The sequence below is a fragment of the Carlito syrichta genome, unplaced genomic scaffold, assembly GCF_000164805.1.
Source record: "Carlito syrichta isolate Samal-C Ts95f unplaced genomic scaffold, Tarsius_syrichta-2.0.1 Scaffold117918, whole genome shotgun sequence".
NCBI lineage: Eukaryota > Metazoa > Chordata > Mammalia > Primates > Tarsiidae > Carlito > Carlito syrichta.
In genome coordinates this window covers 9,017-25,140 of record NW_007062014.1, presented here as the reverse complement: position 1 = coordinate 25,140, position 16,124 = coordinate 9,017, and the positions used below count along the sequence as shown (strand labels likewise).

The window sequence follows — 16,124 nt, the reverse complement described above, 5'->3', positions numbered from 1 at the left end:
GCCTTTAGTTGGGGATCTAAGTGTTACCTACCTATCATCAACATCAATTGTACATGATCACTTGTTAATGCTTATCATTAACCATTAATATTAGTGGTAATGAGATTTTACACATTTCATCTCTTAAAATATCTTCTCACACAGAGATATTGCCAGATCCTTTTATCCATCCAGAATCATATAATAACTGAGCATACTCATCACTTGGAAAGCATTTTTAAGTTTCTATTAGATTCCTCTCCTGATATTTGCCTTTTAGCATGTCGTTACATAGCACGTTAATCACGTCCAACTGAAGATTAGTTGGAATCTCAATTCCAGTTAAAGAGATTTTGAAATGGGGAAATTTCCTTTGTACTTTCATTAAAGTCCCAAAAATGCTGAACTCAGAAAATACAGTCACTGCTAATCTGTGAGAATGGAAATCTGGTTTCATAATTTTTTTTCTTGTTTTAATTTTTGATAACATGAGACATAAAGATACTGTGATTCGTGTCAATTGTTGAAATGACTTTACCACAGTATGTTTCACAATCTTATGTTGTTCTTTAAGAAATATTATCAAGTCTTCAGCAAAAACTAATTTCCATAGCCATTTAGCATTCCAGAATAGGGCTTAAAGGTAGTTCTTGCTAAGAAAAAATTCAGTATTGGCCCCAAAGCTGAAAAACTTACAAACTTTACTGTTGCTAAGCATATCAAACTAAAATCAGAATATTTAGCTTCAATTTCTGACAAAAATTCAAGGAATTGAGGACAGTTAGTCATAAAAAAAATGAAGTCTGACACTGCTCATTCAGTAACACAATATATCCACATATTTTGATACATAATATAGTGAGTTACCATAGGCTTTAAACTCCTTACATTTTCATAAATCTTTGTAAAAATGCCAGACTAACCCTTTTTCTGCCACACACACTTGTTACCACTATCAGTTATAACACATCTTAGCAGATCCACTTTAGGTCGTATAGAATTAAACTTTGAAAATACTCATCCATAGTTGTCCATGTAGAGTATTCACAAAACCTAATTATTCAGTCACTTTAAACTCATCATTAAGCTTCAAACAAAAACTGAGTTTATTAGCAACATCTGTCAATTCATTAGAGTCAAAAATAAGCTGGGCACAGTTGCTTTTGTCTATAATCCCTGCACTTTGGGAGGCTAAGGTGGGAGGATCGCTTGAGGACAGGAGTTGGTAGACCAACCTGAGCAACCACAACAGTACTGCCATCTCTAGAAAAAATAAAAAATTAACTTGTGTGGTGCACATCTGTAGTCCTAACTACTCGGAGGCTGAAGCAGGATCACTCAAGCCCAGGAGTTCCAGGCTGCAGTGAGCTATAATTGTACTACTGTGCTCCAGTCTGGGTGACAGAGGAAGACCTTGTCTTAAAAAAAAAAAAAAAAAAAAACAAAGCTCAAAGAACCACTCAGAATTATTTGCCTTTTTAATTGACTATTGATGTTGTTATCAATGTCCTTAACTCTTTGAGCAATTGTTCTTGCCAGTAAGAATTAAACAAGTTTATTTTCTCTGGGTACATTTCTTCAGTTGTTGCATTCAAACACAGTTAACTTGCTATCAGAAATGGCTTTCTTTGCTCAGTTAACAAATTACTCACTTGAAGACTTACTTTGGTTGCAGCCTCAACTTTATTTTGTGGAGAAATTCTGCTTTAGTGAGATATGTCCATTTTAAATTTACTAATTTTTCTTACAGTTGCTTGCCTGTGAATTGGAAACACTGTGATGGTTTGTCTGGTAATGTCAATGTTTATTTTATTCTTTAGTTCGAGATGTTTGTCTTGTAAATACCAAAGTAATTCATACTTTGAAAGCACAACATCTGAAGTCCACTTTTCTTCTTTTCACATGATACGTATGCACTGTTAATTAAAGAAAGTAAAATGCTGTAGATTGGTGGTATACATGGGACACAAAATGGGGTTGAGCCACAATATGTCACTGTGACTTGCAGCGTGGCAAGCAGCAATACGAAGTGATGAGAGTCACATCCAGTCGGTATTGCAACCACTCAACTCTACTTGTATCAAAAAAGCAGCAGCAGAAAATGTGTAAACAAATCAGCATGATATGTTCCAATAAAACTTTTATGAACCCTGAAACTCAAATTTCACACGATTATTTTTTAAATCTTTAAAATTGATACATAATAAATGTCATATAATTTTCACAAGTCATAAACTGTTATCCTTTTGATTATTTTCAGCCATTTGAAAATGTAAGAACATTACATTTTGGGTCACGGGCCATACAAAAACAGGTGGCAGGCCAGATTTGGCCTACAGGATGTAGTTTGCCTACACTTGATCTAAATAATCTCATTTTTTATTACTTTTATATTGGTAGTAGAGGAGTAGTTATGTAAAATTTAACTACACTCTCAACTAAGGGTACAAAGTGGTATTAGCGCCTTCCTAGTTAGACATCACATAATTATCCTACCTTCAAAAACTATTTTCCAAAGAGAGATAATACTTAAGCATATTTATCTAATAAAAATTAGATATAATTTATATTATAAAATTATAATTATATATTATCATTTAGACAATAGAGAATATACTTAGTAGACTTATTTCAATTAAAGTTGAATTTGGTAATCCTCAAATTTATAAGATAGCATGGCAAAGTATAAAGGTTCAATAGTAAAGTTACTGAATGCTAAAATTTTATTAAATCATACAAATTAAATTTCACTACACATGAGTCTGGTAGAAAGATGGAAGAAACATTTCCAATCAGGTCTTTGAAGCAATTTGTGTTTTTTCTTCCAAAAAGGCTTCATCCGTCCTCTGTCGTTTAAGAGGTGGAACTTCGTGATTCTCTGTAAAAAAATCCAGAAAGCTTATTTTAGGTAAGACATTTAACAATTGGGTATATTTTTAAAAGACAAACAATATAGGCATTTTGGGTTTTTTTAATCTAGTCAATTTAGACATGAAATAACATTTCTTTAGATTTATTATTTTAAAGATAGCCTTTTATTAGACTAAACCGTGTATTGTTTAAAATTTGTAAAACTGGGAGAGACTAAGTCACACCTGAATGGCATGTGGTCTTGAACCTAAATTACTTGAACCTAAATAACTAACTAGAATTAATTTCATCTCCTTATTTCCAAATTTAATAATGTAAAACATGTATGTGTTGCCCAAAGAAAGCTACATAAAAAGTATCATGGTTTACATGTAATTCCCCACAAATTACTCACCTAGATGTATGGTGTGGTTCTTGTAGAGTATGGCAGCAGGAATCTGAAAGGTGATGCACAGCATTTCCTTGTTAGGGGCTACATTTCTTACTAGGTGAACTGAACTGCAAGCCTCCAAAGAAATGCCCAACGCAGCTCCGGCTCGTAGCCGGACATCCTCAGCAGGATTAGCATCTTTGGAAAAGCTGTAACAGTGCACGATGGGAAGGCGTTCACTGCTGCATGGCTGCCCATCTAAAAGTGACTTGAAAGCACTAAGAAACTCTATAGCCCTTGCTGGCAAGTTCATGATAATGTGCACAAAGTGTTTTCTTTCTTTTGACAGTCCCAGCTGCTGCATTAACTCTTCTTTGACTGGTCCTTGAAGGAAGTCTTTCCCATCCAAGTTGAAGACTTTCACCTTTTGGTCCACTTTATTTAATTTACAATTGTGCAACAGCCACTTATGGGATTCCGGATTAAGATCATTGGCAAATACAGTGCAGTTTTTCTTTGCTACTGGAATGGCAAAGGGCCCAACCCCAGCAAAAACATCAAATAGGACATCCCCAGGTTTCAGAAGTTCTGTGATTCGGCTGTGTTCTGTAGAGAGACGAGGATTCCAATAGACTTTTGAAAAGTCAAATTCATAGGTGTAGTTATTTTCTCGAACCTGAAAAAGTTATTATGCTTTTGGTTAATCTGCTTGGTCCTAAATTCCAGCCACTGATTTGGGTAGGCATGTGTACACACGTGTGAGCACACACATTTAAATCTACTACTAGAAGAGGCAAAATAATAGTGCAGTTACAATTATTTTAATTAGATTTTTGATGTTTCTATTATTCCTAGGGCCAGTTAATATCTTGCATTAGACTTTTTCATGAGATAAGACATCTTTTCAAAGCCAAATTGCCCTCCATCTCAATTCTATAAGGGCCATAAAGTAGTTTCCAAATTACATAAGGAATTTTTCAGGTAGACCAATTAACTGACTTAGTTATGCTCTCTTGTGTTACCAGATGAGAAGAAATGGCCTATAATTTGAAACAACACATGATTCCTACCTTCATGGTGGATAGCTAAGTGTAAATAGTACTTCCAAACAGCAAACAAGCTTTCCTCCTTATTCAGTTTTCAGTTTTTAAAAGAAAGGCATGATGGATGTGTCATTGAATACTGACATATTTTACTATATTTTTAGATAGTTTCTTAGACTTGTAAATTTCATATCTATAAGTTGGAGCTCATGTATAGAATGAATCTTTTTCATATTTCCTTTCCCAAATTTGAGTTTTCACAGGCAAACTAAATTTATACAGTAAAGCTAAGTCTTGAATAAAATAAAGAATTTATAACATTTCTTTTCAGTCTGTCAAAAACATGTTAAGAAACAGAAAATAAAACAAAAATTACAGTTATGGAATATGACCTCAGCCATCATCTTAAGCCTTCTAATTTATGGATGAAGAAGAAAGGCCAGAAAATTCCTAAGTTCTAAAAATCTGACAGAGATATAGCTTCCACTTTCTGCTTTCCTGGACCTAAACTCCTAATTTGTACATATTCTTTTCCCTTCTCACCCACATCAGATACTTCTGGCTATATAAAGTTGCAGAGTTGGAAATGTTTCTGCAAGTTTCTGCCAACCAAAAGTCTTTCCAGGTATAACCTTGAAGGTTTAAATATGTCTTGGGAGCTATTTTATACATACTGTTCTATAACTTGTTTTTGCCACTTAACCTGTCAATGAATAATTTACTTTAATAAATATAGAACTAAAAAAATATTTAACAGTGGAGTATTCCATTGTATTGTTATACCAGAATTTATACCAGTTCTGAAAAGGTTTTCTCTGCCAATATCATCCTATCAAAAATACTCACATTCTCACATACTCATCAAAACTAGGTATTATATTTTTAATCTTTGTCATCTATTCTGATTCTTAACATTAATCTTCATATACAGCTTACTTAGAGATAATAAATAAAATATACCTTTGTCATCATGTTCTCCTCTCCAGATAACACTTCCATTTGGAAATTTCGATATGTATTGTCAATATTATTGATTTTATTTACCGCTGAGGTGATTCCTGGATTTTTGTCAATCATAACTTGGCCTAAAAGAAAAGATGAAAACTCATAATAAATAGTGCCTATTGGTGCAAAATAAAAGCTAAAGTTGCAAATATTAAACAAATGAACTGTATTTTCTTTTAGTTTATAGATTAAAAGCAGTACCTAGTGTGTGTAATGTGGCATGCAATTCTAAAAATTCAACAGATTACTTAGTCTGACAGTCTCCAATATACACAGAAGAAATGTATGGGTATGATAAAGAAAACATTTTGAGGAGTTTGAGCTATCTAATATTTTTCCCTGTTTTTAGTAAATCTTCTCAAATCTGCCAATACAAATAAGTAAAAAGGTGGACCATAGGGACTTGGGAAAGAATGGAAAGAAAAGATGTAAGGATCCTGGCAACAAATGGTATCAGAAAACAGCAAACATCTGCCTGTTCCCACTTGCCTCACACCAAATGTTTGTTTTACTTTGGGTCTGGAACAGATGCCTTCACTTTGGAAATCTATGCCAGCAAAACGATGTTTCCAAATAAAGGAAACAGATTCGTTAGAGTCTTATCTATAATAAATCAAATGTTCGTTTATTTCATAACAGAAAAGCTACAAAGATAATAAAAATATATCAAAAATGGCATATTGGTACTCTTATACAGTCTATTTTTTGTTAGCAATTTTGTTAGTTTTTTATAAAAATCTCTGTGCTATTTCATTGCATTAGGAAAGAACTTGAAGTTAGTAAAAAGTACCCAATTATGCAAATATGCTGAAATACAACCAGAATTTATCTAATTTCTTGTAACTAGATACCTGGTTTTGAATATAATAACAATAAACTAATCAATCATTGTTCTTATCCTGTTTTGCTTCACAGATCTGAAGTCAACTTTTAAGGTATAGAAGTCAGTTTGAAAGGAGAAATTATGCAAATCAAAACCACATTAAGATACCACCTAATTCCAGCAAGGATGGTCATCATTAATACAAAAAACAACAGATGCTGGTGCAGGTGCAGAGAAAAGGGGATACTTCTACACTGTTGGTGGGAATAAAAACTAGTCCAATCTCTGTGGAAAGCAGCGTGACAATTTCTAAAGGAACTAAAAAATTGTCTTTCCATATGATCTAGCAATCCCCCTTCTGGGAATATACCCAGAGGAAGATAAATCATCCTACAAATTAGATACTAGCACACACGTTTATTTCCACACTATTCACAACAGCAAAAACACAGAACCAACTCTACTGCCCATTGAATGTGGACTAGATAAAAAAAATGTGGTATATTTACACAATGGAATATTATGCAGTCATAAAAAAGGACAAAAATCATGGACTTAGCAGCAAATTAGATGGAGTTGGAAACAATCATATCACAGAATCTATCACAGAAACAAAGAACCAAATACCACATGTTCTCATGTGGAACCTGGACATTAATCACAATAGCACAAGGGAGAGATAGACAGTCGCAGGACACTGCCAAAAGCGGGTGGGGGTAGCACATAACACAAAAGATACCTGGTCCTAAACCAGAGGAAGTGAGGACCAGTTGTAGGCCCAAACTTCACCTGACATAGATTACTTATGTACTTAATCCTGACTTGTACCCCACATCTCTATAATAAAAAAGTTATTTTAAAAAAAGGCATGGTGGCTCACGCCTGTAATCCCAGTACTTTGGGAGGTGGAAGTGAGAGGACAGTCTAAATTCAGGAGCTCGAGACCAGCCTGAGCAACATGGCGAGACCTCATTTCTACAATAAACAAAAAAATTAGCTGAGTATGGTGGCACACACCTATAGTTCCAGCTACTTGGAAAGCTGAAGCAGAAGGATTGCCTGAGCCTAGCAGGTCAAGGCTGCGGTGGCCGTGAGCATGCCATGGCACTCCAGCCTGGGTGACAGAGTGAGACTCTGATTAAAAAATAATAATAATAAAAATAAAGGAGAAATGAAATTTAAAGTTTTAGAAGGCTATTTTGAAGGTCTGCAGTAAAAGCTTTAAAAGTACTACTGTATGAAAATGTTTTACTTTTAAGCTATGAGTGCCCCTTTATGAAAGAGGTTATAAAATAGAACTGTCAAATGTTTGAGTTAGGGTGGGGAGTGACTCATAGGGAAGCCTAGACTGGCCCTGTCACAATTATAAGGCTCTACTAAAGCATTTATGTTACCACTATCCATCAGTCCCTTTCATCAATAAAAGGAAATGTATAACAGCAGTTTTAAAACTCCTACCCAAGCAAAATATTGAGCACTACATTTTAAAGCTAAAAATAGTTCCCAGATGTTTTGACAATTACTCTATATTTTAAAAATATATAGAGAGAATTTACACTAAAAAAAAGGATGGTGCCTGACATATAAGAGCCTTAATTCGCTGAATCAATGAAAACACAAGTAAATATCATGCACTTGTGACTAAAAAACACCCAAATCTATGAAACCTAGTTTCGAACATAGTCCTGAAGGCCTAATAAGTCTTGTGCACCAAAAAGAACTCTGTTCAATGTAGCTGTCAAAACATGTGATTCAAGTTTAATCTATACCTGTGTGCTGGTACACACAAAAGCCTGGACCAGTATTTAGAGGTTGCTATGACTCAAAAGAATATTCCAAAATGATCATCAAAAGTGGCTATGTAACTCAGGGCCCAGCTTAAAGTTACAATGATAAAATGTCCTGCTTCTGTAATTTGGTATTAAAAAAATTCTAAAAACTAAAATACGTGTATTTCTTTCTAGTACACAAATACTTTAACACACCTACCAATTAAATGCTTGAAAGGTAGCTGATGATCTCGAAGGTTCAGGTGTGCAATATGTCCAACTCTGCTAAACCCTGAAGTTACATCTTGACCTTCAGGAAGTACAGCTCTCAAGATTTCTTCTGACTTAAAGTTTGCATAAGTTAGTTCCAAATTATATTTAGATATTTGTGGACTGACATTTAGCTGTTTTAAAATACTGAGTTCTGCTTTTTCAAAGGAATCATGAGTCAACATTTTATAGGGATCCAACATAATTAGCCTATTTTCTTCATTTTCTGGATCTTCAATCACACGTTTTATGCCTGGGCGCTGCAGTGCTGCTCTTTTAAGGGATCGCATCAATTTATCAACTACTTCTTTCCTCACTTTAAGCACTGGAATGCTGACTGTCTTTTTAAAAGCTGTTCTATCGAGTTTTATCATGCCTCGAACATCAGAGGGTGGTGAAAACAATTCAGAGTCTCTCTCATTTGTTTCCATTTCTGGCATGGTTGAGAATATTCTTCTTTGACTCAATAAGAAAATATTAGGTGCTTTGCTAAGTCTCTGTGTCAGCGATGTCCAAGCTAGTGGAATCAATGATTCTAGTTCAGTTATACTACAGCTTTCTACTTTCAGAAGTCTTCTTGAGAATCGAAATGGCCTCCATAAGATCCTAAAAAGAAGTATTCATTTAGAAAATACCATAAACTACAAACTAACACGTTCACAGTTGTCTTTTGGTAATAAAAGTTAAAATTCTACTGTCTCAAATAACCTGCTAAATGCTGATGAATAAAACTCTTATTGGTGTGTGGGAAGTATACTATCTTTTCCAGGATAGGATGACTTTTATTACTACTAGATAATAAATTTGTACCTTCAGTCTGCCAGCTACCAGGACAGAGGGCTTGATGATCCATCAGCCGCCCTATACCCAATTTTCTATGAACTACATGTGGGATTGGAAGGCTGAAATCTGAGTTAAAGAGTCATCTCTAAACAAAATGAGTCTTATATATAACATTACCAATGGCAATATCTATTAGGATATTCTCATAGGTGTTTATTGCACCAGATGCTGTACCAAACTTTATATACATTATCAATCTTGGAAAGTGTGCAGTATAGCATCCTCATTTTGTAAATGAGTAAACTAAAGCTCAGAATAGGTTAAATCAACTAGTCTCCCTTCTGGTAAGTGGCTGAGCAAGGATTAAAACCCAGGTCTGACTGACTTCAGCGCTTTGTGAATATACTGCTACATTGTCTTCGATGCTTTATTGCCTCTTGACCTGCATTTAACTAGAGGCTTCTGTATTTTTGACGAGAGCTTTGTTGAGTACATATAACACTTTGTTGACTGTTATATGCACAGTATCAGTTATTCACTCTGTCTTCTAAAATACCAAAGAAGCAACTGTAAGGGGAAAGGGTGGCCTGGGTAAATTACTCAACGTGAGCCTCGGTTTTCTCACCTGTAAAATGTGGTTAAAGCCTCTAGCAAAAGGCTTTTGAAACAGATTCCTTACTACCCATTACCTCGGACCTAAGCTTAGCACCTGGACGGCGGGTGACTTCGCGACAGTTCCGTGCCCAGGGGGCCGAGGCGGACAGCAGCCCCGGGCAGATAGGTACCGACCCTCTGAACCATTGTGGCCACGCAACCACCACCTTACCCCGTCACCACCCCAACTACCGGCGTCGCTCCGCAGTTGGTTCGGTGACCAGACCCCTCACCTCATGCTCTGGCTCCGGTCAGAAGCATCTCGGGTAGCCGGGCCGGCCCCCCGATGACATCATCACAGCTTGCCGTGGGGAGGAGCGCGTCATCGGAGCACGTCGACCCTCTCCTTTCTCCCCGCCCCACCGAGGTACGGGAACCCGGAAGGGCCGCGCCCATAGCTCCGCCTCTGGAGCAACTAACGACGGAGCGCGGGGCAGGGGAGAGATTCGCAGATGGACCTGGTAGTCCGCAGTAGGGCAGCATGGAGGCGCCCCGGGGGAGCGTCTACGTTGAACAGGGCTGGTACGTCTCTGCCCAGCAGCCTGAAGAGGCGGAGACTGAAGAGTTGAGTCCGTTGCTAAGCAACGTAAGTGGGTTCCGTTGGCTTCCTGGCCCCGACGCCCTCTGGCTCCCCGCAAATGCCTGCTCTGTATGACCGAGGAAAGAAGGCAGACGGCGCGGGGACGGGGTGGGGGAAAGCTGAAACCTGCCCCTGGGGATGGGGCCCAAAGGCAGCAGCCGGGATTCAGATGAGGTCGGCGCAGTTATGGATGCGATGACATCCTAGCACGCCCTAGAAAGAAGAGCTGTAGTCCAGGTGCCGGACAAGGTGGAAGAGGGGCTGCACCGAGTGGAGGTGGGGACCTGTGACATGAGCTGCCCTCGGTTCTGTGACTCACTGCTGTTTGTTAGTGCCTCTGTCGCCTTATTTCCTCTACTGGTCTTGTGAGGTCTTTGCAAGAGTCACAAGATTATTCTTTTCTCGACTTAGTCATGGGGCGGGGGGGGGGGCGGTTATAAACATCTTAATAAAGAAATCCTTAGCCTTGGAGGAGTGGAGGTAGCCTGGTACTAAGTGCATAGCATGTCCCTGACCCTAAGGCCTGTGCAGTGGGCACTCCGCTTTTTAACTCGAGTCCTTAGTCTGTAACAGTGTCCGGGACTTTGGTCCTAGATGCCGTTTGGAGGAGGAGATTGTTTTTTGAGATATCCTCGCCAGAGCAACGTGTATTGCTTTTATTATATTGTCATTGCAAGGTATCCCTGATCATTCTTCCAGCTGGGTGGAATCAATTCACTAAGTGTATAGAGAATTTTGTCGTCCTAATAATTGGGGAGCAACAGTTGTCAACTGTAGTCCCAAGCTGACTCAGGGATTCTTCAGTAATCATGTGAGCTGAGGCCACATCCCTCCTCTGGGTCACTACCCCACTCCTCTCCTCTCCTATCTTCATCTCTTGGGATCACGAGGTTAGTCATGGCTCTTCCTGAAGCCTACCTGGCCTCTGTACTGGTGGCTGCATTCCAGGGAAATGATTCCTGGAGCTGCACTAGTGGGAGGTAGGAAGGAAAGGAAAGGAATCTAGTGTTGTTAAGCAACTAGTGTATCACATAAAGCTTGGTGGTTTGCAGATTTTTTTTTCCTATAACATCTTAGTGATATTTTTTTCATGAAATTTGAACTTCACCGTTCAAACACTTAACACTATTAAATTTGTGTGTTTACAGGAACTTCACAGACAGGGATCCTCAGGTGTTTCATTTGGTTTCTCAGTGTTTAATCTGATGAATGCCATCATGGGAAGTGGCATCCTTGGCTTAGCTTATCTTATGGCTAATACCGGTATCCTTGGATTTAGGTGAGTTTTTTCCATATTTTACCATCACTTTCCTTTTTTTCCCTTTTTGATAGTACATTGAGATGAAAAGAGAAGCTACTATTATACAATTTCTAGTTAAATTGTTTCTGGGGTTTGAGCATTTTTATTACTATTCTTGTTGCTAGCCTGTAACTCGGAGGGATAGTACTTGGTTTTTTGTCCAAAGTATGGCTAGGTTTTAAAATATGAATTTGATCCACACTTGTTAGTAACCTTAATAAGTGGTGTAATCATTGTGTCAACTTGGTCAAGGCAAATTAAGGTTTATCAGCCATACAGATTGCTTCTAAATAGCAATGTTGTGAGTGCAAGTAAACCACATAATCTTTTCATTCCCCTCCATCTCCTTGTCTCCTTCTGCTATCAAGGAGTCTTATTTCCCCTTCTCAGGCCAGCCCTGTGTTCTATGCCTGTTCTTTTTCATCTTTCAAGACTGACTTGTAGGCCACTTTTGCCCAAATAGAAGACAGTCCTGACTTTTTGTGCTCCCATAATACTTTGTATATTCATTCTGTTATTATATTGTTATAATGATTTGTCTGCAAATTAACCTACTCACTAAACTGAAATTCTTTAGAGCTGCATCTTATTCTTAGCATCTAATATTATGGCCAACAGAATGAATGAACAAAAAGTTAATTTTGTTCATTTTGTCGGTAGAAGCACACCTATTTTACTAGGAAATTTAAAATATATGGAGAGTCTCATTTAGGTTTATTTCCTGCTTTTAGTCAAATGTTTTTTCTTTCATCTGAGTCAGCATTGATTCACTAGTCCAAATTTTTGTTAAGCAAACCAACTTTTAAGTAACCCAACTTGCTTTTATTATGGAAAGTATTCACAAGCTTTCATTATTTTTAAGACTTAAGAACTATATGTAACAGATACCTTTAAGCAAGACATAGTCAGAGAACTTATTTTTTGCTCTTCTTTGAAAAATCGTGTATCGTACATTGGAGTCTTACATGCAGATGTGTACTTACATGCAGATGTCTGTTTACTGAACCTTATCAACTGTCCTTTTTGGTGATGCTAATTGTTACTTTGTGAGGTCTCTGATGTCAGTTTAATGGCATATGCCCTCTTACCTGTCCGTTTTGCTACTTATAAACAAGTGTGAGCTGAAGAACGAAGAGAATTTCCTCAACTATTGAGGCAATACACTGGGGGCAGTTCTATAGCTAGAAGTCCATCCTGCCAGTGTTTTCCTGAGAATAAGTACAGAATTATGCATGTTGTGTTTTTTTCACACCGTTGGTGAAAGAACCCCAATCATTACATTGTTTGCACATTTTTCAAATTGTATCATTAACTGTATTGTTTTGGTTTGTAGCATATGTGTGTTTAATAGATGCTAGGAAGTACAGTTTTAATAAATCTTAAATACACCTTAATAAGGTGAAAGTTTGGTAAGGGGGTTCCTATTACTAGAAAGGAAGGGAGAGAGACACGGGAAAAGGAGAAGACAGTGAGATTATATAATCAAAACTGCAACTTAGACTTAAAATGGGGGGAAAAAAGTCCTAAAAGGGAAATATCACGAGATCATTGAGTAACTGAACCAGCAGTCAGCAGACAAGAATGCAAAGTGAAGAAATTTGCTTGTATTTGAAGTAAATTTTGTTTGTTTTTTACTTTTAAATTGGTATATTTTCATTTAAATAAAATTTGGAAAATATTTTTGAAGTATAAAAGTATCTTAATTTCTTTAATGACCATAATTTAACTACTCAGGGGCAGTCCCTGTGAACATTTGACTGTGAAGGCATTTGTTTTTGTAATGAGATATCATAAAAAAGAGAAACTTTTTGGGGAGGTTTAACCATGTATTCTTTTATGTTTTAGTTTCTTGCTGGTGATAGTTGCTCTCCTGGCTTCTTACTCAGTCCATCTTCTACTTAGTATGTGTATTCAGACAGGTGAGTAAAAAGATGGTGTTTCATTTTACGAAGCAGTTCCTCAAGTTTGTATCTACATGAAGGATACAAGTCTGATTTCCAGTGGGCATACATTTTTATTAGGTAGGGTGATTGAAATGGGGAATTTTAAAAAGCCAGAATATATATACCCAATCCTATGTGGGAATATCCAAGGACAGATGGGAGGAGGAAATTAACACTCTTAACCTGCTTGCCTCCACAACACACAATAATTTTCTGGGTTAGAGTAGATTAGGGGAGCACCTAAAAGGTGTTTGAAGGATCCAAACCTTATGCTTATGGGAAGAGGTAGACAGGTGTTCATTCTGGTCATAATTCTCCTGGTGTGAAGATTTCCTCAAGAACCTCTTCCCAGGTTCCTTCTGCAAGACAGAAGTAGGGATAGCAGAACTATGATTATTTGAGGCAACGTCTCAAAGCTTTGGCTATTTTTAGGCACATGATGTATTGTTATTTGCAAGTCTAGAATAGGATACAGTTATACAATATATATGTGTTTTTCCCATTTGGAATTTTATTATACACTTTTGTCATGTAGTGAATAAGTTCCATGTAGTGAATAAGTTCTTTTAGATTGCAGTAAATAAAAGTATATGAATTATAGAATTGCTTTCACAAGATTTTTCTTTGTCATTAACAAGTATTCTATATCCTTTAATCCCAGTCTTTTTATCTGTAGTCTCTTTTATCTTTGGAGTAGGTCAATTTTTTATGCCAGAATCATGGGTTTAATTCTTATTTGCTTTATCTAGTCTTGTAGTTTTAGACTTTAAGAAGCAGAATAGAGCCAGACACAATGGCTCAAGTCTGTAATCCCAGCACTTTGGGAGGCAGAGGTGAGAGGATTTCCCAAGCTCACAGGTTCGAGACCAGCCTGGGCAACATGTTGAGCCCTCATCACTACAATAAATCAAAAAATTAGCCAGGCATGGTAGCACGCATCTGTAGTTCTGGCTACTTGGAAGGCTGAGGTGGAAGGATTACCAGAGTCCAGCAGGTCGACACTGGGGTGGCCGTGAGTGTGTCACTGCACTCCAGCCTGGACAACAGAGTAAGACTCCAACTCAAAAAAAACTTTAAAAAGCAGAATAGATACACAAAACAGATAAAATGGCTGTCTTGGTCCACTTAGTATTGCATAAAATAATACCTGAGGCTGAGTAATTTATAAAGAAAATAGGTTTCTTTGGCTCATAGTTCTGCAGACTGTGCAAGAAATATGGTACTTCTTATAAGGGGCCTGTCTGCTTCATCTGCTTCTGGTAAGAGGTTCAGGCTGATTTCACTCATAATGGAAGGTGAGAGGAATCTGGGGTGTGCAGAGATCACATGGTAAGAGAGGACACAAGAGAGAGAGGAGAGATGTGCCAGGCTTTTTAAACAACCAGCTCTTGCGAAAACTTATAAGAGAGCTCACTCACTACCACAAGGGTGGCATCAAATCATTCATGAGGCATCCACTCCAGTGACCCAAATACTTCCCATTAGGCCCCACCTCCAGCATTGGGGATCACAGTTTCAACATGAGATTTGGAGGGATCAACATCCACACCATAGCAGTGGGATGATTCTGGGCTGATAACGATGAGAGAAGCCCAAGGTATTTCTTGAGGATTTTAAGCCTCTTTAGAACAGTTCTAAAACCACTGCTCTAATCAGTTTTCCTGAAACCTGTCTGTGCATCAGAAATACCTGTATATCTTTTTATACCCACAGATTTCTAAGCCTCAGGGATTTTAACTCCAGAAGTCTAAGGTGGGATTCAAGAATGCTAAAAAAAACAAAGTCCTCCAGGTCATTCTTACACAAACTAGCTTAGGATCCACAGTTCATAGCTATGACTTGCACCAGTCCTTTGGCCATACAGAGGTAGTGCATACCTCTGTTCTCAAGGGGCTTAGTTGAACATGTAGATGGTAAAAATACTAGGAAACAATGCAAATATTAATCCCAAAGTAACAAATTGTAAGAGCATCCTGAATCCAGGAATAATAGCTTTAGGTAAATATATTTGTAAATCCTGCTGAAACTTGGCTAGAGTTTTAATTATATATTTTGAAATTTTGCTTTTTTTGTGTGAAAAATTATTTTTACTTGTGATAATTTCACATCTTAATAGATTATTTTAATAAATTCTATTATAAGATTAATACTTTAGTCAACTATGTGACAATTATGTCTTCTAAACTTCAGTTTAAAACTTTATTTTAGTTTTAATTGAAGTAAAATGTTTTGTTCAATTATTTGGGAGAAGTATTCAATTTATGGAAATTTCTAAGTAATGTTAATTTTTTTCCTCTATAATATATATATTTAACTTAAGATTCTGGCACTGTCTTTCATTCTTTTCTGTAATGCCAGGGCATATAAAGTGAAAACATCTGTTTTCCTTTCTTTTTTCTTTTCCTTTGATTTTTATAGCTTACTTGGGTCTTGAACTAACATCTTCGCGGTTCTTCATACACAGTGATGCACCTGTCTTCCATTGATTGAATTTCTTCAGTCGTAAAATTCTCTGTAGAGGTAGGCTTTTCTCTTTTTTTCAGTACACACCTTCGTATATAAACACTAGAGAATAGTCGGGCTTGGTGGCTCAGCCTGTAATCCTGCACCTTTGGGAGGCTGAGGTGAGTGGATTGCCTGAGCCCACGGGTTCAAGACTTGCCTGGGCAGCGAGACCTCATCTCTACAATAAATAAAAAAATCAGCTGGGCATGGTAGCGCATGCCTGTAATTC

General features: G+C 37.3%; 2 protein-coding genes across 2 annotated transcripts; one reads left to right on the top strand and one right to left on the bottom strand.

Annotated features, from left to right (window-relative positions):
* Window positions 1–2,102: 2,102 nt before the first annotated feature.
* On the bottom strand, window positions 2,103–8,737 carry TRMT5 (tRNA methyltransferase 5). The gene is made up of 4 exons (XM_008074812.2): window positions 8,081–8,737; window positions 5,224–5,348; window positions 3,245–3,896; window positions 2,103–2,857 (listed from the first exon to the last, which is right to left on the bottom strand). Exons 1-4 carry the CDS (start codon window positions 8,568–8,570, stop codon window positions 2,772–2,774), a joined length of 1,353 nt encoding a protein of 450 aa, XP_008073003.1. The 5' UTR covers window positions 8,571–8,737; the 3' UTR covers window positions 2,103–2,771.
* Window positions 8,738–9,888: 1,151 nt separating this feature from the next.
* On the top strand, window positions 9,889–15,921 carry LOC103277462 (probable sodium-coupled neutral amino acid transporter 6). Its single transcript, XM_008074811.2, has 4 exons — window positions 9,889–10,153; window positions 11,296–11,426; window positions 13,293–13,366; window positions 15,809–15,921. Exons 1-4 carry the CDS (start codon window positions 10,049–10,051, stop codon window positions 15,874–15,876), a joined length of 378 nt encoding a protein of 125 aa, XP_008073002.1. The 5' UTR covers window positions 9,889–10,048; the 3' UTR covers window positions 15,877–15,921.
* The last annotated feature ends 203 nt before the right edge of the window (window positions 15,922–16,124 follow it).